The sequence below is a fragment of the Hydra viridissima genome, unplaced genomic scaffold (genome assembly GCF_058129835.1).
Source record: "Hydra viridissima isolate aposymbiotic clone 2 unplaced genomic scaffold, HvirCarnegie_v1 scaffold_7, whole genome shotgun sequence".
Taxonomy (NCBI): domain Eukaryota; kingdom Metazoa; phylum Cnidaria; class Hydrozoa; order Anthoathecata; family Hydridae; genus Hydra; species Hydra viridissima.
The window spans coordinates 14,479,939-14,507,487 of NW_028324306.1; the positions used below are offsets into that span (position 1 = coordinate 14,479,939).

A 27,549-nucleotide genomic window follows, 5' to 3' on the forward strand; every position below is an offset into this window, starting at 1 on the left:
TCTATAAGGAAATGTACAGTATATTCAGCCAGTCATGGCTTTTTGATTGTGGCTATCAGATAAAGAGATGAATACTTTCTTGGTCATTTTTCCGAATTCTGAAGCCCATGCTAAAACGCATTTACCAGATACCTGAAAAGGCTTTTTGATGATAAACAAAAATAATGCGTCAATAATGGTAATCGAAAGAATGTGATGTCTTTTTCTACAACTTTTTCTCTGATTAATTCTCTTCACAAAACAAAAACCAATTCTGATTTTGTATTCTGATTAGTTCTGATGTACAAAAGCAAGGAACCGTCAAATACCTCATCAATGAAGTCTTTTGTCAGTAAGGGTTCATCCTCAGTATAAAACCTCCTCCAATTCTGTTACCTTGAAGCTCCGTTTTTTAAAGTCTTTTCTACCTGATCGATGTCTGTAGCAGAAATAATAGGCTGTAGCTTTCGTTTAGTTGGAAATATTAAAAAACGACTAAGTTAATCATTGTTGAAATTAAAAATGGCTCAATGCCAAAACAATAAGCAATTTAGGGGAGGATTTGTTATAAGTGCAACGAAGTTCTCGCAATAATTTTTTTTTCTTGTCAGTGTCAATTAATTTGAAATCTTTAGCTTAAAGAGTCATCGTCAATAACATCCATATGAAGAATACAATTATAAACCAAACCAAGGTGGTGTATCCTCTTCAATAAAATTTTTCTTTAAAATCAAAGTTAATACAAAATCAAAAACAACTGAAATAATGTGAAATTTTTTATGCTATTATTTTTTTCACAAGAAACCTTAGTTGCCCAACTTTTGCCTCCCTTATTCAGCATTACTTACCCAAAATTGTGGATATTTCAAAACATGAGATCTCAGCTCCAATCAACTTTTGAAGCTGAAATTTTCAGATTATATTATTAAAAGATAGGTAAAGATTAAGAAAAAAAAAATTCATTTATCGATAAAAAAAACGCAGAAAAAAAGGTAATAAAAATACTTTGACTGTATACATGGCCGCCGAGAGGGGGGGTAGGGGTGGACCAGGAAGATTCCCGGGGCCCCGCGTGTGTACAAACAATTTTTTAAAGTAATTTTAAAAATATTTAAATAGTTTTGACTTTTAAAAGATTTAATTAACTTTTATTTTTCATTTTCAATGACCAGAGCACGTTTCTTTTGGTCCTGGGTATGTAATTGATCATAATGAGGGCCCCTTAAGAAAACTTCCTCGGGGCCCGAAATTTCTCTCGGCTGCTATGACTGTATATATTCGTAATTCTGTTTTATTACCAAAGTAATTAATAATGAAAACATCCTAAAAATTTCAAGTCACCATATTGTTCCAAACTGAAATTACGTTTTAAAACTTTTATATTCGTGAAAACTGATTTAATTTGATGGTTTGATATATTGTTAGCAGATGCAATTAAATCCTCTACAATTATATTGTGTCCTTTTCTAGTTCTTTTTCAAAATTATCATTATTACTATTTTTAATATTGTCGCTGCCCAGTATATATTTGGCTCAATACCCTCCAATCCGCATTGCCTTCTGTGAACTCCTGTGTTTTCATCATTAAATGCAAAATATGCATTAAATGCATCAATAATAGCAGAATTCGTTCTTAATTTAAGGACTTTTTCGCCGATAAAAAAATCTTTTGAATATTTTTTTTTCTATTTAACTTGCTAACTCTAAACAATAACAAACGAAGAGAAGAACAACTTGAAGTACATAAATTATCATTAATATTATTATAAATTATCATTATTATTATTATTATTTTTAATATTGTCGCTGCCCAGTATACGCAGTCTTTTCTGCATAAATATATTTGGCTCAATACAACTTGAAGTACAATACGTAAAATTGAAATTTCGTAGTAATAGTTTTGCAGCTTTCATAAATAAACCGGAAGCATAAAGCAGTCTTATCAATAAATTTAATGCTTTTCAATAAATTTAATGCAATTACGCAGTCATTAAAAATAGTTTCGTGTCCATTTGATTATTTTTTATTCTTTTAAAATTTAAAATTTGAGGTGAAGACAGAGTAAACCTTTTTACAATTACAATTCAAGCAATAAATTTTGGTGAATGGAAAAAACTTTTTAAAAATCTAAAATACAATTTATCAAATTGCTGAATTAGCAAAAAATACATAAAAAGTGAATTATGGAAAATAGATTTTTTTTGAATAGTACTCGTATTCACAAACTAAAATTTTTAACAACTTAAACATTGAATAAATTAACATAAATTTCTTTTAACAAATGACCACTAAAAACTATGAATATGATGAAGTTCGACGCTGGAAACTTGTCTCAATGGACTAAAGTGATGAACTTCAAAACTATCAGGTGAAGTTATAGTGGTCCCATCTTTAACAGAAACTGGACCCAGGTTCCTGGACGCTGTGTTAAAATATCAACAGTAGTATTAAAGTGTTTTGCCATATATTTATCTTCTTGTAACAATAAAATTAAGTTGTCGGAAATGTTAATGGAAAAAAAAAATTAAATAATAAAATTGTAAAATGTAAGCATGCTTCTTTAAAAGTGTTTTGAATTTATTTTAAAAAAAATGTAAAAAAAAAACAACAACAACAACAAAAGGGTTATTTCACATATTTTTATAAGTGGAAAACCAGCTCTTTATTTTACGTAAGTTTACTGGCGGAGTTTTCATTATGATTTCTGAATAAATTCAGTTTGAAATTCGATTTGATTATATAAATCAGAGTAATAAAATAATATCTAGTAGTTGAATTAAAATTGAGTATAACTTCTAGTAAAAGTGACCCATTTTCAAATGAAATCCTTGGAAAAGAAAGATGTATAATAGTGGTGGTGGGGGAGGGGGCGCTCAAAACTGTTGTTGCATGTTCTATTGCGTACTGAAAGAGGAACTTGTGTAGAGACACGTGTAAATTACATATCAGTTTCAAAAATTTGAACAGTGATCCTTTAGGTGCTACTTTCAGCTATAAATCACGAATTACAGTAAAATTTTGATAGGTCTTTTAATTGGAAAAAAATCTTATCGGAGTTAATAGATTAGAAAAACCTCTCTTGTTTGCTCAAAAAGCACTAATAATAGCTCTTGTTAATTGTTTTGCTTCTTAAACACAAAGATTTTTATACCTTAAATAGATCAACAGTAGAATCTAACACACTGTATCCTATTAAAATATACAGAACTTATATTAATTTAAACCCGTGTCATTTGGCCAATAGTTTGATAAATCTCCTAACAAACAACGTTTTATTAACGTTAAAAAATCCACAAACCATAATATTTTTGTTGAAGATTTTTTATCAATTTTATGTCAATTTAATTTGTATTCACAAGGTAACGTCTCCCTTGTAAAATTATTTTGATAATATTTTTAAGTGATATTCAGAAATAAAATTTTATATTTAAAATTTTCTAGATGACAAGGATTTTTAGTATAAAGATTAGTTTACTTTTAAAAAATTCCTGTTTTGGTACCTGCAAAAGATGTGGATCAACTGATAGTGTTTTAAGTCCCATCAAACAGTACAGCATCTTGTTAGAGAAAGGAATTCTGAAACCTGATAAAAATCAGTTTATGGCAGTTAATAAACTTCAAGTTCTATTCAATGAGTTAAAAATAAATGGTTTCAAAAGGGTTGGAAGAAACTCTGGTAAGTTATTTTTTTTATTGGGAAACTTTTGAGATTATATATATATATATATATATATATAATTAAATGTTTTAGTCAGAAAGAAAGAAAAATTGGATTTCACTATGTTTTTGTGGTGCTATTTCATCAGTACTCATTTTAGATTTAAATAAGTAAGATACTATATAGCAGTAATTTATTTTTTAATTGGTAATGCTTGAGTCATAGATATAAAGATAGAGATTAGCAAAAATATATTTACTGATGATAAAAAAAAAAAAAAAAAGAAATCTGTTTTGTTTACAGAATAAGTTTGTTATAATTTGTATATTAATATTTTTTTACCAGTTTCTTTCCCCCTGAGTATAGATATTTTATTTATATGTTTTTAGAACCATAAAAATTTAAATCTAATTTTCTGCAAACAAAATGCCAAAGTATAGGTTATAAGTTAATTTATCTTATGAGCAGTTTTAAAGGTTTTTATTTTTATATTTCTTGAATCACAAAATTTTTCCTTGTTAATAAAATTTGAAAGATATATTTGTGATAATTTAATATATTCTTTATATCTGACTTCTGAATAAATGTTTCTTAGTAATCTTTTTCCAGTTAAAAACTTTTGTGAGTTAAAATCATTTATAACAATCTTTTCCTAAAATTTATCAATGACTTTAAATAAAAAAGTTTAAAAATATAATTAGATTCTATGAAAAGAAGTAAATAAGTAATAATTATGAAGCGGCTAGTGATTTTTTTTTGCAACTTTAGGATATAAAAATAATTACAACTTAATCAAAGGTTTTTTTAAGCAATGTCTATTATGTTATTATTTTAAAAAAAGAGTGATAGCTTAAACAAGGGCTATAGTTTCAAGTAGTATTAGAAGTATTAGTGGTAAGAGTAGTAGTGGTGGGAGTAGTCGTGGGAGTTGTCCTCCATATAAAATCTTAGGTTTTCAATTTGTTAATTTCAGCTTTTAGGTTATTTTTCTGATCATAATTTAGGAGAAGAAGCTGCAAAATCATTCCAAAAAGGTGTATATTTACATGGAGAAGTTGGTACAGGGAAAACATTATTGCTTGATCTTTTTTACAATTCAGTCCCTATCTCAGAAAAAAAACGTGTTCATTTTAATATGTTCATGCTGTACCTTTACTCAGAAATCAACCAGTGGAATTTATGTTGTGGTACTGATAAATCACATTTTATTACACCGTCACAACATATTGCTAACAAAATATTGGCGGTAATTTTTTAATTTAATTATCCCTTTAGGCTATATTACTAAAATAATTATATATGATCTTTTACCAGAGCTAGAATTTAAATTTTTAATATGAAAATAATTTATTTGTGAAAAAATTATACATATTAACAATTAGCAGCATGATGATTTACATCCTTTTGTAAAAAATTTAAATAACTTAACTTAAATAGAAAAAAAAAAAGATGCTATAAATCAAACAGCCCAGTCAACAATTTTATAGGAGTTTGTTTACTTACAGGAGTTTATTTACACTTTTACAACAAATATATCATAGGAATTTGTTTTGTAGGTAATTTATAGTTCCAAAATACTTGTAATACCAAATAAGTATTACAAAATATACTAAAACCCAGTATTAGGTATCGGAGTGAAAATGAATATAGTGAGTTTAAAAAAACTTTTATAACAAATAATAATTTCTATAAAGCTTGGCTGCTAATTCAATGCCTAAAATTGTATCATTTGGATTGGCTTTTGCATCCAAAAATAACTTAAATCCATGTTAGGTAATTTATGTTTTACAAATTAATATAGTATTTTATTTTACTAACTTATTCTATATTAATTTACAGTATTTTCCCATGTGTTCCTGGTATAAACTTATACATACATACATACATACATACATACATACATACATACATACATACATACATACATACATACATACATACATACATACATACATACATACATACATACATACATACATACATACATACATACATACATACATACATACATACATACATGCATACATACATACATACATACATACATACATACATACATACATACATACATACATACATACATACATACATACATACATACATACATACATACATACATACATACATACATTTATACATACATACATACATACATACATACATACATACATACATACATACATACATACATACATACATACATACATACATACATACATACATACATACATACATACATACATACATACATACATACATACATACATACATACATACATACATACATACATACATACATACATACATACATACATACATACACACACACAATCAGTGATTTAAGTATGATCCTGATAGACTTTCCCATAAAAATCTTGTTTGTTGGTTGTAATATCTTTTCTGATATCTTACTTTACCAGCTCCCAAATGTTTTTGAAGCAGTTTAGATCAGTTGAGTTACCTGTCCTTGACAATTTTTTTTTTTGTTGTTGTTTTAAGTAAACCATACACTTTTTGCTGTATGACAAAACTGCACCATTTTGCATACATGTCAGATCCTTAATATTTTTTGACATATCTTGCATTTGGAGATGCAACTGATTCCCTAGGACTTTTTCATACTGCTCTTGTTTCATCATCTCAACCATTCTGTAGAGATATCCTGCTCCTTGTCCATAAATGATGGACCAGACTTTTACTGAAGGAGGATGCTTGACTGTTTCCACAATGCAATTTGGATGAATGTTTTCATTAGTCTATGTGGAACAGAGGTTGTTTGTCCATCATTACTTGAAAGATTGGCTCAAATGACTCTTTTTTCCAATCCTCAACAAACCAATGATTTTTTTTTTTCACCATAGAAGGAGTAAGTTTTGGTTTCTTAGCCTTCTGTGGTAGGCTTGAGTTTCTTTTTTAATAAACTTTAATAATAACATCATGTTTTTTTTATCATATATAAATTTAAACTATCTATTTAAAATAGATTGTAAAAAAATGCATGGCCCTAATATTCATTTATTAGGGTGGGTCTGTTATAAGAAAAGTAGAAAAAGTTGCTGACATGTCTTAAAGTAGTTGTGAGCTATTTACTATGATTCAAAATACCTGGTTTACTACTTTCTAGAAGTGGTATGTACTGAATTGAATTACATCCTACCTGCACAGTTAAATATGCTAGAATTTTATGGACTTCATCAGGAACATAGACAATTGGAAAAAAGTCAACAATTGGAATGTCTTTTGAATCAAGCATAATTGCTTTAGCAATGACACCAGATGTTGATGCCAGTCCACTCATTTGTTCACCAGTCCTCTCATTTGTTCACCATGAACATGTGAAAAATATTTTCTAAATGGTAATTCATTCATGTATAATTGACAAACCAACCATGTTAGTGGTCTTCCCAGCTTTTCTTTAATTTTACTCAATATAACATTTACCTTAGTAATATTCTTGTTTGTTCAATCACATACTATTGCTTAAAGAGTGAATATAGACTCTGTTTCTTTTAGGATTGTCATGCTCTCATCAACAATTGCTTTCAGGAACTACATGAACATCATATTTGTTTTCTGAAAAGGAGTATAACATAGTGAGTCTTTTTCTTACTACTACAGCATTTGATCTCATATACTAAAGCCATGTTTTGTTTTCCATCAAATCTAATACATACCAATTTCTTTGTCTAATCATTATAAAACTTAATCAATTGTTCTTTCCAAAACTTCCTTTGTCTCTTTATTTTACTTGGGTTGATTATATTCTCTGATATTAGCAGTTTTAGATCTTTCACTGCAGCATTTTCAATTATACAACCCTTTCTGTTACTGATTTTGCATCTGTCAAGAGCTTTATAAGCCTAGTAAGTTTAAATGCTGTGGCCATGTCAACTTTACCAATGATGCATTTTCTACTTGTATTCTGACTGACCCAAAAATCTTATCCCACTGCTGATAATTTACATAAAAACTTACACCCAAATTAATTTCTATCAGAAATTCTTCCAATTGAGCACTTAAAAACTTTTGAAACAATTTAACTTTATTTTCAAATGGGGCAGAAGATCTTTTTTCTAATCGATATTTATCAATATCATGCAAAAGTGAGATAAGTCTCTTCACATGAACTACAATAGTGCTGACATCGATGGTATATTTGTTTTTTAATTGATCTCTTTCATTTGGTTAACAATAACTTTTTTTTGACCATGTGGTTCAGAAAATTGTTTATCATTAGGCATGTGAAATAAATAACACTTAGCAAGGTCTAAACAGGGCTTTGATTTTTAGGTAGATCAACCAGGTAACTCAAAAGTGCATGCTCAGTTTGGCTTCTAGTAGCACAAGTTGCCATGTCTGAAGTATGCAAATCTGTTATTCAATGACTGAAACAAACAAAAACAATTGTATTAAAAATAGTAATTTCTATCTTGTTGTTGTATCAAATAACTACATCAACTACAACGGTATCAAAAATTATAAATTTAGTTGAACTCTGTAATAATTTCTTAACTGATAATTTAAAAAAACAATTCATTCCCACTAAATTGGAAGTTAACAGACAACACTAACAGTTTTTTGTCTTTTATTTCATAGGATGTTTTAAATTTTTGCAAAGCTCTGTATGCTGTTAATAAATCTAAATGCCCTCATCCTGCAATTACATGACTGTTATAAAATAGCAGTATTTTGACCTGACAGTGTAATAAAAGTTAAAAACTATTCAATAAATTAATGTTAAATGCTGCAAAAACTTTAAAAACTGTTCAAAAAAAGAAATTTTTATTAACAGGATTGTTGGTTGATATGTTTTGATGAAGTTCAGCTAGCTGACTATGCTTCAAGCGTGCTTTTATCTGGTGTTTTTCAACACTTGATACAAAATGGAGCTGTTATTGTTGCAACATCAAACCGTCCACCAAATGATTTAGGTGAGGCATCCTTCAGTGATCATAAAGTCATTAAAGGTGATTGTGAACTCCTTGATTTGAAAACAACTTTTAGAAATGTATTTGAACAACACTGTGTTGTTCATCATATTGATTCTAACCGTGATCACCGAGTTGAAATGAAGTCTGGTGAGCAGAGATTTTTATATCCAAAGAGTGTGAATAAAGATTTAGCATTTGACAAGATGTTTACTGAACTAATACCAAAAGGAAAGAAAATACATTCCTCTATATTGCAGATCTATGGTCGAAAAATTCATATACCTTTATGTGCTGGAAATATTGCCAGGTTTACATTTAGTGAACTATGTTGTCATCCATTAGGACCAGCAGATTATTTTAAAATATGCAGTACATTTCATAGTGTGTTTGTTGATGATATTCCAAAAATGACTTTGTTCCAGAAGAATGAAGCACGGAGATTTTTAAGTTTTGTTGACGCAGCTTATGAATGTTGTGTAAAGGTGTACTGTAATTCTCAAGCATCTATTGATGATATTTTTCAAATGCTACCAAAATCTTCAGATCATATTCAAGAGTCATCAATGTCTTTTGAGAATAGTCATATGACTATGGATATGTTAGCTGAAATGGCATATGACTTAAACGTATCTGAAATGATCCTTCATGATTTTGATTTTCTAACTGGTCAAGATGAAATTTTTTCATTCAGGCGTGCAATAAGTCGGCTAAAAGAAATGCAGAGTGCTCTTTACCAACAAAAGTCTCATCGTGAGCAGAGTTTTGTTCCATATACAGGTTCTTTTCAAGAAAGGAGCTCTGCATATGAAAAACGCAGGGAACGTGAACATCAGCGCCAAACAGAAATTCAAAAGCTTACCGAAAGTAAAAAACTTGAGAAAATAGTTACTGAACATAATTTTAATGAAGTTGATTGGGCAGATGAAGCTAGCTATAAGACTTTGAGTCAAGAAGTCTTACAAAAAAATTACAACGAGAGATTAAAAGATGCCCCTAAGTTTAATGATTCACACTTTTGGGGTTTTGGATGGTGGGAAAGATTAGTAAATAAAAAAAAACCAAGTGATGAATGAATTTCGATAAAATTATTATTTATTAGTAGTGCATTTATTAAATCTCATTTTTTCCTTAAAGTTGTTTAAAATGTTTTTAAAAATTTTTATATCTTGTATAGTATAGCTTAAGATTTAATGGTACATTGTGTATATATCACTAATAATTTCTAAGTATTTTAACATACCTGTAAAGTTGTTTTTACTTTTTCTTAATGTTTGTAGATTTGAATTGAGTTGTTTTGTGTGGCTAAAGTTTGATTGCTGTTATGCTCCTTTTTTAAATTAAAAACTAATTTTTTTAATTTTTAACAAAAGCTAAGTTTTAAAAATGGAGTCTCTATTGGCTGAGCTTGATCGAAAGCGTAAGCAGCTTGATTCAGTCCCTGTGACAGCTCAAAAGAAATATTTTAAAAGAGGAGATCTATCAAAAATTCAAGCAGAGGAATATCAAAAGCAGAAAAAAGTAATCCTTGAGAAAAAAGGTTTGATAAAAGATGGAGAGCTTTCAGATTCAGGAGGTGAAGTTAACAAGTAAGCTTCCTTTTTTTTCTGTATCTTTAAGGATATTCATTTTAAAAAACCAATTGGAAAATTTTGTTGGGTATAATCATTAAGCTTTTTACATGATAGCAGCCTAATGGGCATGCCATAAAAAAACTTCCTGAACACTTGTGTCAATAATAATTGTTAAACTTCTAATGCAGTGTTCTAATGCAGTATTGAAAAACAAATTCTTTCTATTTTAACAGAGTTCCTATAACAAAAATAAAGAAGCTTGATCAAAAGTATAAAGATATTGAAAAATCTGAATTGATTCGGCGCTTGCGTGATCAACGAGAGCCAATTAAGTTGTTTGGTGAATCACATGAAGATACTTGCCAACGTTTGCGACTGATAGAGATGATTAGTAATGATGAAGAAAAAGGTATTTTCTGACAATTAACTATCTACAAGACCTTATAAAAGTTTAAGCAAATCTTTTTAAATTTTAAAACAAGTATCTACTATCAGGTATCTGTATACAGGTAAACTTTATTCATTTGAGGCCAAAAGCTTTATAAATGGTTTGTTTAAGAATATTTGTGTTTATAGCAAATTGTTATTCTGTGGTAAGGTAATGTGGGGTAACTTTGACATTGAGTAAAGTTTTACACTAACAGATTTTATTATTGCAAAATTTTTCTTAAAAATATTCTAAAAGTCATTTAGTTATTTTATTTAATTTGTTTTAGTAATAGTAATAATTTTAGAATGTAAAACTCAAGTAAGGCATAAATCAGATTGAAAAATTTTGCATATCTTATTGGAAAATTGCAGAACAAATTTTGAAAGCTATCAACAAATTTTGAAAATTGCCACAAATGTTTTCAGAGTTTATTTTTATTATCATCAAAAGGAAAAATTTTGTCTAACGGATGTTGTGAAAGCTGTTAAAGATATGTGAAGCCTGGGCTGAAACTAGAATATCTGTAGCTGAACACAGAAGTATTGTTCAAGAGATGGTTGAAGTTGAGATGAAAAAAGAAGGTTGAGTTGAAACTTAATGCAAGGGCGCATTAAGTTTCAACGCAACCTTGACAAAACAGGAAGAGCAGAAGCAGTTCTTATTTCAGTTTGTGAAAAAAACTATGCTTTTTGAATGAACTGATATTGAAAAAACAGTCAATTAAGAGTCTGGAAAATATATTATTACAAATGATCATCTAAAACTCTTCTCTAAGTAATATTAACTCAAATTGTATATTTTAGTTTAGGGTTTTTTTATTTTTTTGAATTATGTATTAGAATTTCAGAATTACTTGATCCAGTGTATAAATCTGTTGCTTTGTGCTAGCTTTCAATGTCGTTGAGGCAGTTCTAAATATTGTTGTTTCTCTTTGAAAAAACTAAAAAAGTATTTTATATTACAAAATGCCTTTGTAATCTAAGATTCAATTTTCGAATCGCCCATAGCATTGTCCATAGTGTTGTTAATTGTTTTGGTAATAAGAATATCAGCAAGTATGCTGAATTTTAAAACTCTAGAAATAATTATAAAATATGTGTTGATTTTGACTAATAAATCATTTATTGAAATATCAAAAATGAACACTAAGTATAGCCATATAGGCCAGACTTGGTGAATGCCAACAATTTGCTGCAATGGAATAAGCTAAGGAATTGAAGGTGATAAAAAACAAAAGAAGTGATCAAAAGTTAATTATTAGTAAAAACATTTAGAAAGTACTTTATGATTTACTTTCAATTTATTTTTCTTCAATAAACTCTTAATCAGCATGATCACTACTTATCTAGTTTATTCATTTAATAAATAAGCTATTTCTACAAACATGACAAAAACTTGTTCAAATGTCAATGTTTTTGGTATCATGGGTAGTTTTTTTTACTTGCAGTAAACTAGTAAATAGTCAGTATGTCTATTTTTAAGTGCATATTTTTTCTGTAACCTGTGTTGTTTTTGCACAGATATCAAGAACTGTTCTTATATTATACAAACACAGATGCCAAAATATGACTAATTCATCTAAATACATAAACATATTTATGCTTAGATTTTGGCTCACCATATATTATATAATGGTTGAATTTATTAAGTTGTTTTGTGCTATTAATGTTTTGTACAGGACATGCCTATCTCTGCTATGATTTTTTGCAATGCATCCATCCAAATTTGATGTTATTACTTAATTATGACAATAAGTTAATTTAACTTGGGTAATATTAATCATTGATAATGTAGATAAAGAGTTTTAAGATGTAAAGTGATCAACAGAGCTAATAAATATTGGAGAATATTTTCTAATCAGAAATGTTAAAATGTGTCAAAGTTACTTAGCATTACCTTAATTGTTTTGAGTTTTCTGTTATTACTTTAGAAATAACCAAATTGATTTATTTTTATAAAAGGTTTGCGAAATGATTTTAAAGCAGCATTAGACAGAGTTGATCAAAGTTATATTGCACAATTAAACACAGAAGGAAGCAGTGAAAGTTCCAACAAAGCTCATGATGTAAAGATTTCTAATGATGCTCTTACCATAGAAGAATTAATTGAGCTTTCACAGAACATTGAGAAAGGAAATATGCAACAAAGTTCACAGATAGTTCTTGAATTTCTAAAACATTTAGCATATTTGTGGGGTGTAGATTTAAACAAGCGTGAACTTCATGAAAAAATATCCATCTCAGGAAAACTGAGTAGTGCACAGTATGAACAAACAATGGCATACTTAAAGCCCCTTTTTCGTAAATTGAGATCTCTGAGTTTAACTGCTGATATATTAAATGCTTTAACTGGTATTGTGCAAAATCTAATTAACAGAGAGTATGTCAAAGCTAGCGACTTGTACTTACAAATGGCTATTGGAAATGCACCATGGCCTATTGGTGTCACCAATCCTGGTATCCATGCTCGAACTGGGCGTGAAAAAATATCCACTGCTCTTGTTGCACATGTGCTAAATGATGAAACTCAACGTAAATATATCCAGGCATTAAAACGTTTAATGACATTTTGTCAAAAGAAATATACTGCAGCTCCCTCCAAATGTGTTGAGTATCAATCCATTCAGTAGATTACAGCTAAATTGTGATAGATATAAAAGTTTTATGGAAAAGTATTTGAATTAAGAATATCTCATGGACTTTGTTAACGCGTCATTATTTATTTAAATAATATTTCTTTGTATATATTGAAGTTTTTAAGCTTTATATAAATGGTAAAAAAAATGCAGAAAATGAAAGAAAAAAAAAAGAGAATGATTTTTTTGTGTTAAGTTAATTTACCAATTTATTGTTTTTAAAAGGATAAGTTTTAATGGTCATAATTTCATTTTTTTTTTTTTTTTTTTTTTTTTTTTGTGTGTAAAAAAAAAACAAAAAAGCAACTAAATAAATGCACTATGAAAATTTGATAAGCGTGGATATTTTTTATTCTAGTTTAAAAGTAATTATGCCATCATTCTTTGGGAAAGCTAAACATCGGTTTCAAGCAGTTCCAGAAGATGAGAAGATTTTAACAAAAACATTTCTAGATGCTTGTAGTGAAATAGTGCCCTTTTTTGGTAAATATAAATAAAATAATTCTTTTGTGTTTTTTTCTAAATTTTTTTTTTTTTTTTAAATGCTGTTTGATCAAGATAAACATGTTTATTTAATTAGACATTCTTGGCTCTACTGCATTTGCACCTGTCAAATCTGACATTCGAGGCAATATATTGGTATGGACACTTAACACAACCTATATCATTTTTTAAAAAAGTTTTTAGTTTAAATGCTACTATTATGTCTGATATTTGGAAGTCAACAGTGGTTTATTTGGCTGATGCATATAAACTGATGTTTTTCCTATAAGAATCTTTATTTATACAGCTCAGAAATGTTTTTTTATAGTCATCATTAATTCTTCTTGTAAGTTCATTACACCTTATTCTTGGGTTGGTTCTTAAATGATAAAACTTAAAACTATTTTTACATTTTCAGGGGTCTTTCAAACTCAAGATGACACTTTAGAAACACTTTTGATGCAAGTTTCAAAAACTAATCTCTGTATTTCTCTATTTTTAAATCCTTATTCCTACTTAATATCTACCAGTTAGTTGTTTTGCTTACTGCTTATTTACCCTTTTTGAACTTTCAAACCTTAAAGTCTTACAAAAATCCATAAGTGTAATTAAGCACGTCAAGATTAAGTTTTTTATACAGTATTTATTAGAGAATAAAAAAAGATAAACTTTTATGAAAAGTAGCCATTTTGGTAAGATATACAGGGTGTTCGTAAAGTTGGTTTAAGTCTTTGTTGAAATATAGTTAAATAAAGAAATAAGATAATCGGTTTATATGTATTTTATTTTAAAGTATAATTATCGATAGTAAATATAATTAGAGAATAATGCAGAGTTCCAATCGATCAGGTACACTTCTGCACATAGCTCAACAAGTGTAGAAGGTTTGTCCCTGTATACTATATCCTTTAAGCAGCCCCAGAGGAAAAAGTCTGGTGGAGTAAGGTTAGGCCATTTGATAGAGCCAGGGAACCAGGGAACCAGGGAACTTTTGATAGAGCCACTCTCTCACTACAAGTGAATAGTGGGAAGGCGCTCCATTCTGTTGAAAGTAGAGAAGATGCTATTTAACTTTAGGCCATACATTTGTCTTAAGCATTTCTAGATAGGACTCACCAGTAATCATATTCCATACCACACCATAAGTCATTTAAATGTGCCGATCTGGAATATTTAATTTGGGTTAGAGTAGGCCCAGTAGCAGCTATGACAATTTATAACTCCATTCAAAGTAAACTGACTCATCCGACCACAAAATCTTGTCAATCATACCTGGGTTTTTGGAAAAATTGTCCAATAGTGTTTCACAAAATTGCACTTGTCTATCAAAGTCGTCTTCACTAAGTTCTTGGACTTTACTTGGTCTGAAGGGTTGAAGGCCTGACTCTTTAACAGCATTGTAATAGCTGGTCTGTTTCATCCCCAGAGCTGCAGCGCCCTATCGAATTGAAAGATTGCTTGTTTTCACAAGTTGCTCAGTCACTCTTTTGACTGCCTCTTCTGTCACAACTGAGCTAGGCCATCTTGATCTCTCTTGATCATGAATGCTGCCTGTCTCCTTGAACTTGTCAACCAACTTTAGAATCACTGGCTTAGAGTGGCTGCATGCCGAACTGTTTTCTCCAATTTTGTTGAACTTGCTCAGAACTCTCAAATTTGGCATAGAGAAGAACAACTTTAATTCTCTCTTCAAGAGATAATTGGTAGCTCTTTTTTTTCTGAATTTAAATTTCCTAGAATCAAGCTTTAAAACATATTGCTATTTAAATGGATAAGTTATTGTAATAAGGAGAAATTTCTAATCAAAGACTAAAACCGACTTTACAAACACCCTGTATAATGAAATAGTTGGTTTTAGAGAAGATTTTAATGAAAATTTATAATTATATGCATCTATCTTTATTATTTTCAGGCATTTTTTTATTAAAAGTACTTTCTAAAATCAAGCAATAAGAAAGAAAATGAATTATTGAACTTCAAATATATATATATATATATATATATATATATATATATATATATATATATATATATATATATATATATATATATATATATTCACATTCCTTGTAGAATATATATATATATTTTTATCAAGTCACAAAAAATTGTCTCTGTATCTATTTACATCTGTTCTTGTTTGGTTACTTTTTTAAGGTTTTAAAAAAAAAATTATTACTCTACTCTGCTTTGTTCTTTAAGTGACAAGCTTGATTATGCCTTTATTTTGCATGTTTTAGAAGTTGACAAACAAGTATGAAACATCACCAGATAAATATGCTACTCTTCAAGATATTGTAAATAGCGAGATTGAAGCAAATTCAACTAAAGCTAAGAACTCTGCAACAGATGCACTTTTGTGGTTAAAAAGGTTCATTTTTTAAAAATAATTTGAAATAAATACTGCAAAATATTCCACAAAAACTATGTTTTAAGAAATTAACCTCTGCAGTCCTCATTCTCTGCTGTTTCTTTTGACTCAAAATCTAATAGTTATTTTTAACAATATGTCTAGAGCATTATCTTTCATTCGTGTGTTTTTACAAGAGGTACTGACAGGAGAACAAGACTTGGTAGTGTGTTCAAAGAAAGCTTATGAAAATTCACTGAAGGCATATCATGGATGGATGGTCCAGTCAATTTTTAATGTAATTATTTTAGTATAGTGTGTGTATCAAGCATGGTTGTGGTGATAATTCTTTAGTTGATGAAGAAATAGGGATGAATGTGTATCATCTTAAAGTAGATCTATTTTGGAATAAGGTACTTTTTACATTTTCTGCTAATATTTCAGTTGGCTATGAAAGCAGTTCCATATCGAAAAGATTTCATTAAAGCTCTTGGTGATGATTGTAGTGAAGAAGAGGTCTTGAAAGATATGAAGGAAATACTAGATCTGATGGCACAAAATATTGACAAGTTGAATACTTTCTATATTGAATCTGGACAAGATGTGCAAGCTAAAGTTTGAGATGATGCTTTTAAATAACTTGAACTTGAAGAATTGTCTTATTTTGATGTTTTATCATGGTTTGTGTGAATGAATGGTGATGGTATGATGAAATTTCAAGAAGAAATATTATTTATAATAAATAAGAAAACTATTTATTATGAAAATTACTTTTTTTTTTAATTAGAAAATTTTTTTCAAACTTTGTGTTTGTGTGTGGAAAATTTACTATAAATTTTAATAGTAATTTTATTTTTTTAGTATTGATTTGAATACTTGATCTATTGTCTTAAAAGATGTATTTTTTTATAAATTAAATGAGGAAGTCATATTTCTTTTTTTTTTTTTTTTTTTTCGGATGTTTTGAATTATTGTTGAGAAATAAAGATTAGTATAAATTACAGACTTAAACAATAAAAATTCTTTTATCTAACTCTTTGAACTGTGTTAACAAACTGAGTATCAATATCAGTTTAGTGGTGTTTTATCATTTTCAGTTTAGTAGTATATTTTCATTCTCAGCTTAATAGTGTATAGTTATTTTCAGTATAGTTATGGTTGTTATATTTACAATTTTTTTCAACTTTATTCTATTTTTACTTAATAAGTACAAATAATACAAAGAAATATAAAGAATACAAAGAAATACAAAGAATACAAAGAAATACAAAGAAAATGAAGCAAAAAAACAAGGAGTATGCAAATTTTTCCAATTCTGAGTTGATGGCACTTACTGTGACCGAGATAATTAGTGAACTGCTTGCAGCTCAACAAAATAAGCAAGTTGTTGATTTGAATAAATTAAAAAGCAATATATCACACAAGTATGGACTACCCACACAGCCTCGACTTGTTGATATTATAGCTGCTGTCCCAGCTCAGCATAAGAAATTACTTTTACCAAAGTTGAAAGCCAAACCTGTTCGAACTGCTTCTGGGGTGAGGAATGGTTTAGTTCTAATATGAATTTTTCCTTTTTTAACTTTTTTTTTGTTTCTTACAATAGATGTTTCTCCCTTTTTATGTCTTAAAGTTCATGTGTGACTATAATGATTTTGTTAAAGATAGCTGTAGTTGCTGTTATGTGTAAACCTCATCGCTGTCCTCATATTAATATGACAGGAAACATTTGTGTTTACTGTCCTGGAGGACCTGACTCTGATTTTGAGTACTCAACACAATCCTACACAGGATATGAACCAACATCTATGCGTGCCATACGTGCTCGCTACAATCCTTTCTTGCAGACACGGCATCGGGTTGAACAATTAAAATCACTCGGCCACAGTGTTGATAAAGTGGAGTTCATTGTTATGGGTGGTACATTTATGGCTTTAGATGAGGAATACAGAGATTATTTTATTCGCAATTTACATGATGCTCTTTCAGGTCACACTAGTAACAGTGTTGAGGAAGCAGTGAGGTGATAGTTAATATAAAAAAAATTTTTTTTTTGAATTTTTCTTTATTTCTTGTCTTAATCTTTTAAATACTGACATTCATTTAAATTGATTTCAAACTTTGTAACTTTAGATATTCTGAAAAAAGTAAGACAAAGTGTATTGGCATTACAATTGAAACTCGTCCTGACTACTGTCTTAAACGTCATATTAGTTCCATGTTACTATATGGGTGTACTAGATTGGAGATAGGAGTTCAGAGCGTATATGAAGATGTTGCAAGAGATACAAACAGGTTAAAATTCAAGTTTTGTAATGATATTGTTGTTATCATCATCATCATCATCATCATCATCATCATCATCATCATTTTTTATCTGAACCCTCAATAAGATGATTTTGTTTTAATTATGAAGTTATGGATAGATATTACGATAAGGTTTGAGTTAAGATAATAAAAAATGGTCCATTAAGTTGTCATAAATATAACAAATTATACCAAATTATTTACTTTTTACAAACTATACTTTAATTATTTGCTAAAAATTATTCTAAAACTTCATCCCATATTTATTTATAGAATTTAGTGAAAAGTCCTAGAATCTAAATATTTAGTTAGCCAATCAAATGCTTTGGAAATATTGAAATCACTTGGTTTTAGAGAATCAAAATCTGATTTTTGGAGCTTATCCTTACAGGAATGAAACTCATTAGCAGGGTAAAAAGTTAATAAAATGCGTTGTTAGTGGCGATTTCTTTTAGAGGGCACACGGTAAAAGCGGTATGCGAATCATTTCAATTGGGTAAAGACTCTGGTTATAAAGTTATTGCTCATATGATGCCAGATTTGCCAAATGTTGATATGGAAAGGGATATTGAGCAATTTATTGAGTTCTTTGAAAACCCAGCATTTAGGGCAGATGGATTAAAGATCTATCCTACTCTTGTAATTCGTGGAACGGGTTTGTATGAGCTATGGAAGACTGGGCGATATAAGAGCTATCCACCTGGTGCCCTTGTTGACTTAATTGCTCGCATACTTGCTCTTGTACCACCTTGGACACGAGTTTATCGAGTTCAACGTGACATACCTATGCCACTTGTAACATCTGGAGTAGAGCATGGGAATTTACGAGAATTGGCACTCGCAAGGATGAAAGACTTTGGAACAGAGGTAATTTTTTTAATGTTTTGAAAAGTTCCTATACAAAGAATTCATGTAAACATTGTCTCATGACTGTATTGTCATAATACAATATTTATTATTCCATCATAATTAATGCAATTGGATCATTATGAAGTAATAATTGCATCATTATGAAGTAATAGTTTAAGGAACAAAAACATTTATGATTAATGGTATTTTCAAATAACAAATTTTAAATCCCTATAGTAAATATCTTATATTGTATCATAAATGTTAAATTTATTTTTAAGAATGCTTTAAACTCAAATAAATTCAATGGAAAGAGTTGTTTTCAGCAGTTAATATTTATACGTTCTCTCCGTTTAAACAATCAAAGCTCAAATATACAGTGGAGAAAATAGAATTAGCCTCACCATTTACTGATCCAATATTTTGTAAATATGTAAGCAAGTTTGTGCGGTGCATCTTTTGTATCCACACACACATAATTATTGTTACAAACAACAACTTTTTAGATTATAATATAGCATAATTAAATTGCGGTAAATTTGATAAAACCATAAAATGTATAATACTTGATATTTGCGGTAGCAAATAGAATTAGCCTCATCAATAATTATTTTCAGTTTACTTATATATTTTAATCTGGTAATACGCATTTGTGACTTAGTTTTTTATTATTATTTGTAAGTTAAACAAAGATTGTGAAATCAGTGCTCATAAAGTTTTTAACATTTAGTTTTTGATACCTCAATTTGAAATGGGACGTGGTAAGCGTTTAACGAATGAAGAATTAGCAGTAATCAAAGCATACTAAGATACAGGCTTATCTAATCGGGAAATTGCAAAGAAAATTAAAAGATCTTCAAAAGTGGTTAATAATTACTTCAAGATTGGCGTCAATGATGGAGCTTATAAGGGAAGCGGTGGCAAACGTAAAATTGATAATCGTACTAAACGAATTATTGTACGTCGTGCTGCTGCTCAGCACATGACTGCCTCTCAAATTCGTGCTGATTTACAATTACCTGTATCTGTTCAAATCTTACATGAAGATCCAAACACAGTTTGGAAAAAGCGTAAACCAAAACCAAAGCTTACTGCTCGTCATAAAGAAGTTTGATAGCAATTTGCGAAAGAACACATGTCTTGGCAAGAAGAGTGGCATCAAGTTCTCTTTAGTGATGAAAAAAAAGTTCAATCTAGATGGTCCTGATGGCTATCAATATTACTGGCACGATCTTCAAAAAGAGAAAGAAACACGGATGAGTCGTAACTTTGGTGGTGGAAATGTTATGGTTTGTGGGGCTTTTTCCTTTGCTGGAAAACTACATTGACTTATTAGAAATAATTTTGCTTGAACATGTTGAAGAATTGATAGGTGAATATTTCACTTTCCAACAAGATAATGCTACTATCCATAATTCAAAGCTTACAAAAGCTTGGTTTAAAGAAAAAAATATTCACGTAATGGAATGGCCCGCATGTAGTCCAGATCTTAACCCTATTGAAAATCTATGGGGAATACTTTCTAGAAAGGTTTATGAAAATGGTAAGCAATTTGAGTATACCTTGGACCTGAAAACTCGTATCAGAGAAGCTTTGAATAAAATATCTATAGAAACTATCCAAAATCTTGTGACTATTATGTCAAGTCGCATATTTGAAGTCATTAAAAATTCAGGAAGCAATACTAAATATTAAATGATCGTAAAAACAAAATATTTTCTTTGTTTTTTTGTATATAAAGTTAATGAGGCTAATTCAATTTTCTCCACAAATTAAATACTTATTATATAATTAAACATACCAATCTATAAACTTTTTAGTTGTAGTAGAAGATAATAAGAAATAAAGTAGATTTAATAATTGTTTCACTGCGATTTTTGTTAAATTAGAACAAAAAATAAAGGTGAGGCTAATTCTATTTTCTGCGCTGTATCAAGTTTTTTTTTTTTTTTCAAAAGTGTCGGGATGTTCGAACAAGAGAAGTAGGCATTCAAGCAATACACAACAATATTCGCCCATATGAAATAGAACTTATTCGCAGAGATTATGTTGCTAATCAAGGTATCATAAAGTTTTTAACTAAAAAGAAAAAAAAAGTTTTTCAATTTAAAATCGTTTTAAAAAATAAGAATTAAGAAGTTTGAATTAAAATTTAAAAACTGTAGAAATGTAGCATTACGTCATGTTGTTTTTATAGAAAGAGGGAAAAAATCAAAATGCAGGGGATAATAAAAGTAATTATTCTGTAGTTTTTTTTAAAACTTTTTTTGTTTTAGGTTGGGAAACTTTCTTGTCCTATGAAGACCCTGACCAAGATATTTTAGTGGGGCTACTACGCTTGCGAAAATGTTCTGATGAAGTGTTTCGGCCCGAGCTTAAAGGAGGATGTTCCATCGTACGTGAATTGCACGTTTATGGTAGTGTTGTACCAGTCAATGCTCGTGATCCGACAAAATTCCAACACCAGGTAATGTTGAAAATTTGCCATATTACATTTTCTGATTTCTTTTATCTAAACCTAATTTTAAAACTTATTCACTCATTTATTTCTTCAGGGATTTGGTACTTTGCTAATGGAAGAAGCTGCACGCATCGCGAAAGAAGAACACTTTTCTAAAAAAATAGTAGTGATTTCAGGTGTCGGAACTCGCGATTATTATCGAAAGCTTGGCTATTCTCTTGATGGTCCGTATATGTCTAAATTATTATAGTCATAGAATGAGTTTTAAAAAATTTTTTGCGTTTCTTTTTTCACATCGAATTTCAAAATGACAATCCAAAGAAAAAAATATTCGAAACCTTTACATTGGTATTTATTAGAATTTCAGATTCGAATCGATTTTTAAAATAAATCATAAATCACGGGATCAAACAACAGAATGATGATGTTCCTTCTTGTTTTTCCACTTTTTTTGTTTGGATGTAAACAAATGTTTCTCATTCAGAAAAAGTTATATTACAAAATAAAGAACCATACTTCATAGAAAGAGTAAGGAATATCGGCGTTTAGTCGATGCTGGCTTCTCTGACCGCTATATTTTCCGACAGATTTTCTCACGTCGTTGTAGCTAGAATATTCAGTCTTTATTCTTTAGCCATCATTTTTTAATTATTTCTATAAAGTTGCCAGTGTCTTAAAACATCTTGAAAGTAAAAAGTTACTTTTAGATTTCATGATGTGAGAGAGCTTGGATTTTAAGTTTTCTTTCAACTTTCTAATTTGTTTTTTCTTTTCTATTCATTTAACATCTAATTCCAGTAATTATTGCATGTTTTTTGTCTTCCCTGGACACACGTACTAAAGAATAAGTGCACAGTACTGAAGCAATTAGCTGGATTATTACAGTAAACCACGCTAGGAAATACGAAGAATACGGCTTGACAGTTAATGAAAAACCTTTAATGGAGTATACTATCAATGCAACCAGCAATGAAGTTGCTGAAATATAAAATTAGAGAAATAAATATTAGAATTGCATTTTGGGTCGTGTTTTTAGCTACAACCATGATTTTTAAAAAAATGGCAAAGCTTACTTGTTATATGAGTTAAGACCATCACAATACTAACTTTTAATTTCTTTCGAGCTGTTGCTACCATTATATAAATAATATTGAAGAAGAGGCTGGTTAACGATATCAAACTGAATATTTGAGAGACTTGAAGCCATCCTGGAATTAATCTTTAAAAATGTTAATCACTTCAACCAAAATTAAATCAAAGTTTAGCTTTGTACTGGATGTGAAGATATGATACTTTTATAAACAATTATTGCCAAAAAAGATACCTGGCGTGTTTGTGAGAGGGCTACAAAAGGTCCGATCAGTTTCACCCATACATTCATTCCACAGTCCTCCATACCAGAATTTTATGCTCGTATCATGACGCGAATACCACGTGCTCAAACTTATAACAATTATTAACAAAATGAGGTTCAAACAAACCCAAATAATAGAGACATTAGTGACAAATACGGTGGTTAAAAGGTATCTTTCCTTAAAAAACTGCATATTAGTACAAACAGCGTTCTTGATGAAAATAGTATATACATTTTAGTGCATTCTTACAAATATTTGCGTTGCTAGCCAACACTCAAAGCTCTTTGTTTAAACACGTGATGAATGAATTGAAACTTTAAATCCATTTTGTTTATAATAAGAATTCTTATCATTTATTAAAAAACGTTTTGATAGAGTTGAAAAATTCACACGTTTTGTTTGATTAATGTGTTCTCGTTTTGTTTCTCAGAATACTTTTGCCAAGCCTTAGAAAAACCACTACAGACATCCTAAAACTCAAAATATTTAGCAACATATTTTGTGTTAAATTTTTTAATTGTGCTCAAGATGTTCTTTTTAAAATAAAATTTTTTTATTTTTCTGATTTGTTTGGTTCTCTTGATTAAAAAAAAAAAATTTTAAAGATGCAACATTCTTCGTAAAATATTATCAAAACTGTCTAACGAAAAGTCGAAAATTTTGTTGGTTATACATTGGCTATTTGTTTATAAGTGAAGTATGATAGAAAAATGTACTTATTACAAGCGCTAGATAAAAATAAAACGTGTTTCAAGCTACTTAAATAAAAAAATATAAACTTTAATAAAAATGTAAGTAAGAAGCCAATTAAAGCTTTCTTTATTTAAAAACATTTTAGAGTTATGCAGAGAATAATCATTTTTAATATCAAAATGTTTATAAATAAAGCTAGTGTTCTAAAAGAATAAGTGCTTCTTTTAAAAAAAAAGCTAAACGTCACTAGCTGAGATTATCGATCAACTTGTCCAATAAAAACTAACAGATTCAACTACTACCCTGGTTATATTTAATTTCTGGTTGGTAATAAGTTTAAGGCTGTATGATAACAATGCGGTATACCCATTGAAGTGAGATTGTGGCATTAGAAGGCATGAATGCTAGCATATTAGGGCAGGGAAGTGGGACTGGCTAATTTTGCTTTAATACTTGTCCTGTTGTGAGAACCTTTCGATACTTGAAAAGCATAGAAAAAATCCTACAGCGGAACATCTTAATTAAAAACATACTGACAAAATGATTTTAGAGCGACATGTTGTTATCATGATCTTGAATTTAAATTTATTGCGAAAAAAATTAATTAAGTGTCATACTTACAACTGCTTGTAAACACTATTGATAAGCAATTCGTAGGAATCGTCATCTTGAAATTCTGGAGTTATATTTTTATGAGGTTCAGGACCGTCTGAAGGTCTTACAGATGAGGGGAGGGTGGGCAATAAAAAAATAACGTTAATAAAATATCAATAAGCTGTCGAAGCTGCATTTGTTTTCAAAAAATCAAACAAGAATAACTGAGTATTAAAAATCAAGTTATTTCTAAATTGAGATGATTTTTGGAGCTGAATAATTTTATTGTGATAAAAATTGCCCATTGATGAAAAATTAACGTCGCTGAAAAATATTGATCATTCTTACGGCAGCTCAAAAATTTAATCAATTCTTACTTATTTTGACTAATTCCTAAGAACTCGTTAAAGATCAGTTAAGATGTAGACGACCAAGAATTAATTTCAGGATTCCTTGATGTCATTGATGTTAAAGGGTTTGAGCTCTCGCCGGAAGAATAAATTAAGTTATTCAATATTGGGATAAATTGGTCCGTATGAAAAATGTTAAAATGTTTACATCACTTTTTATTTAGGTTGTTTTTTTCCCCATTACTTCCATTAGATACAAGATTGTGCATAATACTAAATCCAAACTTGAGAACTTGGAAGTAAGAGTATTAAAAATCAAGTATGACAATCGTATGACAATCCGAGCAAAGGTTTCAAAGGTTTAAGTAACAACTTGGTTGAACTTTGCTACCTGCTAAAGAGCAGGCTTTTTTGCCCATGTATTGTTTTGTGTTCTATTTGATTTTATTCCGATTTCATTTTTTGTACTGATAATAGATAGTATTTATGTAATATTTACATGTGTATCTGTGTTAAAGATGTTTAAAAATCATATTGAAATTCTAATTTTTTTTTTCACATGAAAAACCTTTAAAATAAATAAAGTTTTGAAAAATGGAAGTTTCCACGTTGTGTTTGCAAATCAGTCATCAGTTTTCCCAAAAATAAACTCTTGTTTCATTATTGGATCAAAGTCAAAAATAGATTTAATTTTAAAAGCATACATTTATTATTTAAAAAAACATTAAAAGTTTTATAAATTACGTTTTTATGAAAAAATCAAATTACAATTTTTAAACAATTTAGTATGTATTCTCAACAGCGCTGCAGCAACCGCATTTGAGGTCAAGTGCTGTACTGTGGTAGTCAAAGAGCCACATACAACTCTCGAGCTTTAGTTTGCCGACCACTGTCACATAGAATCTTAAATAATTTTGACTAGTTTCATTTAGCTGAAACTGCGTTCACAGTCACTAGCACGAGCAAATATACTCGTAATGTTATTTCGATGTTGAGATAAACATTTTGAATTTCATAATTATGAATCATTTGTGATAATTGAAGTAGTTGTAAAGATTTTTCTTCCCCATATAAAACGTTTTATTTTTAAACGAAATTCAGTGGCGTCATAATTTCGTCATGTTTTAAATGCAGCATCTGATGCTTTTTTTCTTAGATGATAAAAGAAACATATTTAAGATAAATTTGTCATTTTCTTCTTAATAGAGATTTCATATCTCTAGTCATAAAAAAATGCCTTGAGTAGAATTTTATTCTCTACTCTAGGCATTTTTTTTCTACTCTAGTTGACACCTATTTGTTTTAATTTAATTTTTCCCAACCAAATTCATTTTTTACTAGGACTCATTTTTTGTTTGAATTAACTAAATTTATTTGTGATTTAAAATTATTTTAGCCATAGATTATATACTTGTGTCATCAGTTATTATGAATTTAAATGAAAATTTAAAAAATTCGCCAAAAGAGTATCAAGAACATTTATTTTATTATAAATTAATGTTATTTATTATAATTTAATGTTATTTAATTTAATGTTAAGTATTTAGGTTATTAAGGTGAGCGTTGCTGAGATTCTTGGTTTGCTGTTGAAAAAAAAACTAATAAAACAAAATAATAAAAACAACGTTATAATAACTTTAAAATCTGCACTCACTTGTCCAAAGCACTTTTGTCATTTGATTTCTGATAATAATAATAATACCTTTATCAAACAATTTCTTTGAAATTATCTTTGAAATTAAAGAGTTGTGATCGATTGAAAGTTTTAAGTTATAAATGCTTAAAATAAATAAAATTCACTTCAGTACGACGTTTATTTGTTGCGCTTTTTATAACCATTTATCATATTAACTGGTCCCTTAGAAAAAGCCGAAATTCACGTGTCATTAAAGAACAACTTGAAGAGATCATCATCATGTTATCAATCAAATAGTAAAGAAATAAATGAACTAAACCAGTAATAAAATGATAAATGAACGTAAAAAAAAAAGAAAAAAAAAAAAAAAAAAAAGAAGAATATCAATAAATTCGAGTAATTACCAAATACTTTAGAAATGTTGACTAACATAACAAAAAAAATTACAAAAAAAGTTCTCCAAAAGTGTTGCTCTTTTGTCTTTCAGGTATCGACATGCTCTTTTTTTTTTATAGATGCCTAAAATGAACCCGTATTAACGTAAAGAACAAAATATGTTCAAAATAAAAAGCGAATGGAAAAATAGGAATAAAAAAGTAGCACAAATAAAAATACAATATAAGAATAAGTCTGAAATACCGGGAATACCGGGATCCCGGATACCGGGATACCGGTATTTGGAACAATTTATAGTTGCCGAAATACCGGTATTAAAAAAGTCGAATACCGCTATTTCGGTATTCGAAATAATTTCACCATTCGAAATAATTTCACCATTCGGAAGCTCAAAAAGTTTAAAATTTTAATTGATCTTATTAATGGAAACAAAATTCATCGTACAAAAGTAAATGTGGGTATATATATACTAATATCATATATGATATTGGTTACTTTTAGTTAAATTAAAATATTATATAAAATTCCAAACGGTAAATTAAATTATACATTACAAATTATACATTTTATTACCTTTTTGAAAATTTGTATTTTATACGGATATGAATATTCAAGACTTTGAGGAAAATTCCAAAGCAAATGATAAAAATTCACCATGGTTTCATTTTGTAAGAGAAAAAGCAGGACAGTGTGCTAAATGCAAATTGTGTAAGAAAATAATAAAAACACGTGGAGGTTCTACAAGCGATCTTCATACTCATTTAAAAACAATTCATTAAGTCAATTTGTTAAAAAGAGATGTAGGTAGCCCCACTGTTTTAGGTTCTTCAGAAACTTTGCAGACATCAAAACCTTCAGTAACTATAAACAA

General features: G+C 29.0%; 5 protein-coding genes across 6 annotated transcripts; 4 read left to right on the forward strand and 1 right to left on the reverse strand.

Annotated features, from left to right (window-relative positions):
- The first annotated feature begins 3,393 nt into the window (after window positions 1-3,393).
- On the forward strand, window positions 3,394-9,852 carry LOC145184627 (AFG1-like ATPase). Of its 2 annotated transcripts, none has more exons than XM_090093531.1 (3): window positions 3,394-3,655; window positions 4,642-4,883; window positions 8,430-9,852. In XM_090093531.1, exons 1-3 carry the CDS (start codon window positions 3,421-3,423, stop codon window positions 9,639-9,641), a joined length of 1,689 nt encoding a protein of 562 aa, XP_089949657.1. In that variant the 5' UTR covers window positions 3,394-3,420; the 3' UTR covers window positions 9,642-9,852. The 2 variants fall into 2 exon arrangements, with proteins under 2 accessions (XP_089949657.1, XP_089949658.1); XM_090093532.1 differs by having other exon boundaries at window positions 3,419-3,655; window positions 4,642-4,824.
- LOC145184678 (pre-mRNA-splicing factor 18-like) lies at window positions 9,839-13,378 on the forward strand. The gene is made up of 3 exons (XM_080060419.2): window positions 9,839-10,154; window positions 10,373-10,548; window positions 12,531-13,378. The coding sequence occupies exons 1-3, from the start codon at window positions 9,952-9,954 to the stop codon at window positions 13,196-13,198; spliced, it is 1,047 nt and encodes a 348-aa protein (XP_079916545.2). The 5' UTR covers window positions 9,839-9,951; the 3' UTR covers window positions 13,199-13,378.
- A 175-nt stretch (window positions 13,379-13,553) lies between these two features.
- LOC145184166 (glycolipid transfer protein-like) lies at window positions 13,554-16,963 on the forward strand. Its single transcript, XM_090094443.1, has 5 exons — window positions 13,554-13,687; window positions 13,785-13,843; window positions 15,928-16,058; window positions 16,203-16,335; window positions 16,482-16,963. The coding sequence occupies exons 1-5, from the start codon at window positions 13,576-13,578 to the stop codon at window positions 16,656-16,658; spliced, it is 612 nt and encodes a 203-aa protein (XP_089950569.1). The 5' UTR covers window positions 13,554-13,575; the 3' UTR covers window positions 16,659-16,963.
- Window positions 16,964-17,243: 280 nt separating this feature from the next.
- On the forward strand, window positions 17,244-21,995 carry LOC145184002 (elongator complex protein 3). The gene is made up of 7 exons (XM_080059535.2): window positions 17,244-17,576; window positions 17,702-18,060; window positions 18,171-18,332; window positions 18,800-19,211; window positions 21,152-21,254; window positions 21,470-21,660; window positions 21,749-21,995. The coding sequence occupies exons 1-7, from the start codon at window positions 17,313-17,315 to the stop codon at window positions 21,902-21,904; spliced, it is 1,647 nt and encodes a 548-aa protein (XP_079915661.2). The 5' UTR covers window positions 17,244-17,312; the 3' UTR covers window positions 21,905-21,995.
- On the reverse strand, window positions 21,991-23,250 carry LOC145184003 (uncharacterized). The gene is made up of 3 exons (XM_080059536.2): window positions 22,979-23,250; window positions 22,728-22,862; window positions 21,991-22,632 (listed from the first exon to the last, which is right to left on the reverse strand). Exons 1-3 carry the CDS (start codon window positions 23,199-23,201, stop codon window positions 22,436-22,438), a joined length of 555 nt encoding a protein of 184 aa, XP_079915662.2. The 5' UTR covers window positions 23,202-23,250; the 3' UTR covers window positions 21,991-22,435.
- Window positions 23,251-27,549: the final 4,299 nt, after the last annotated feature.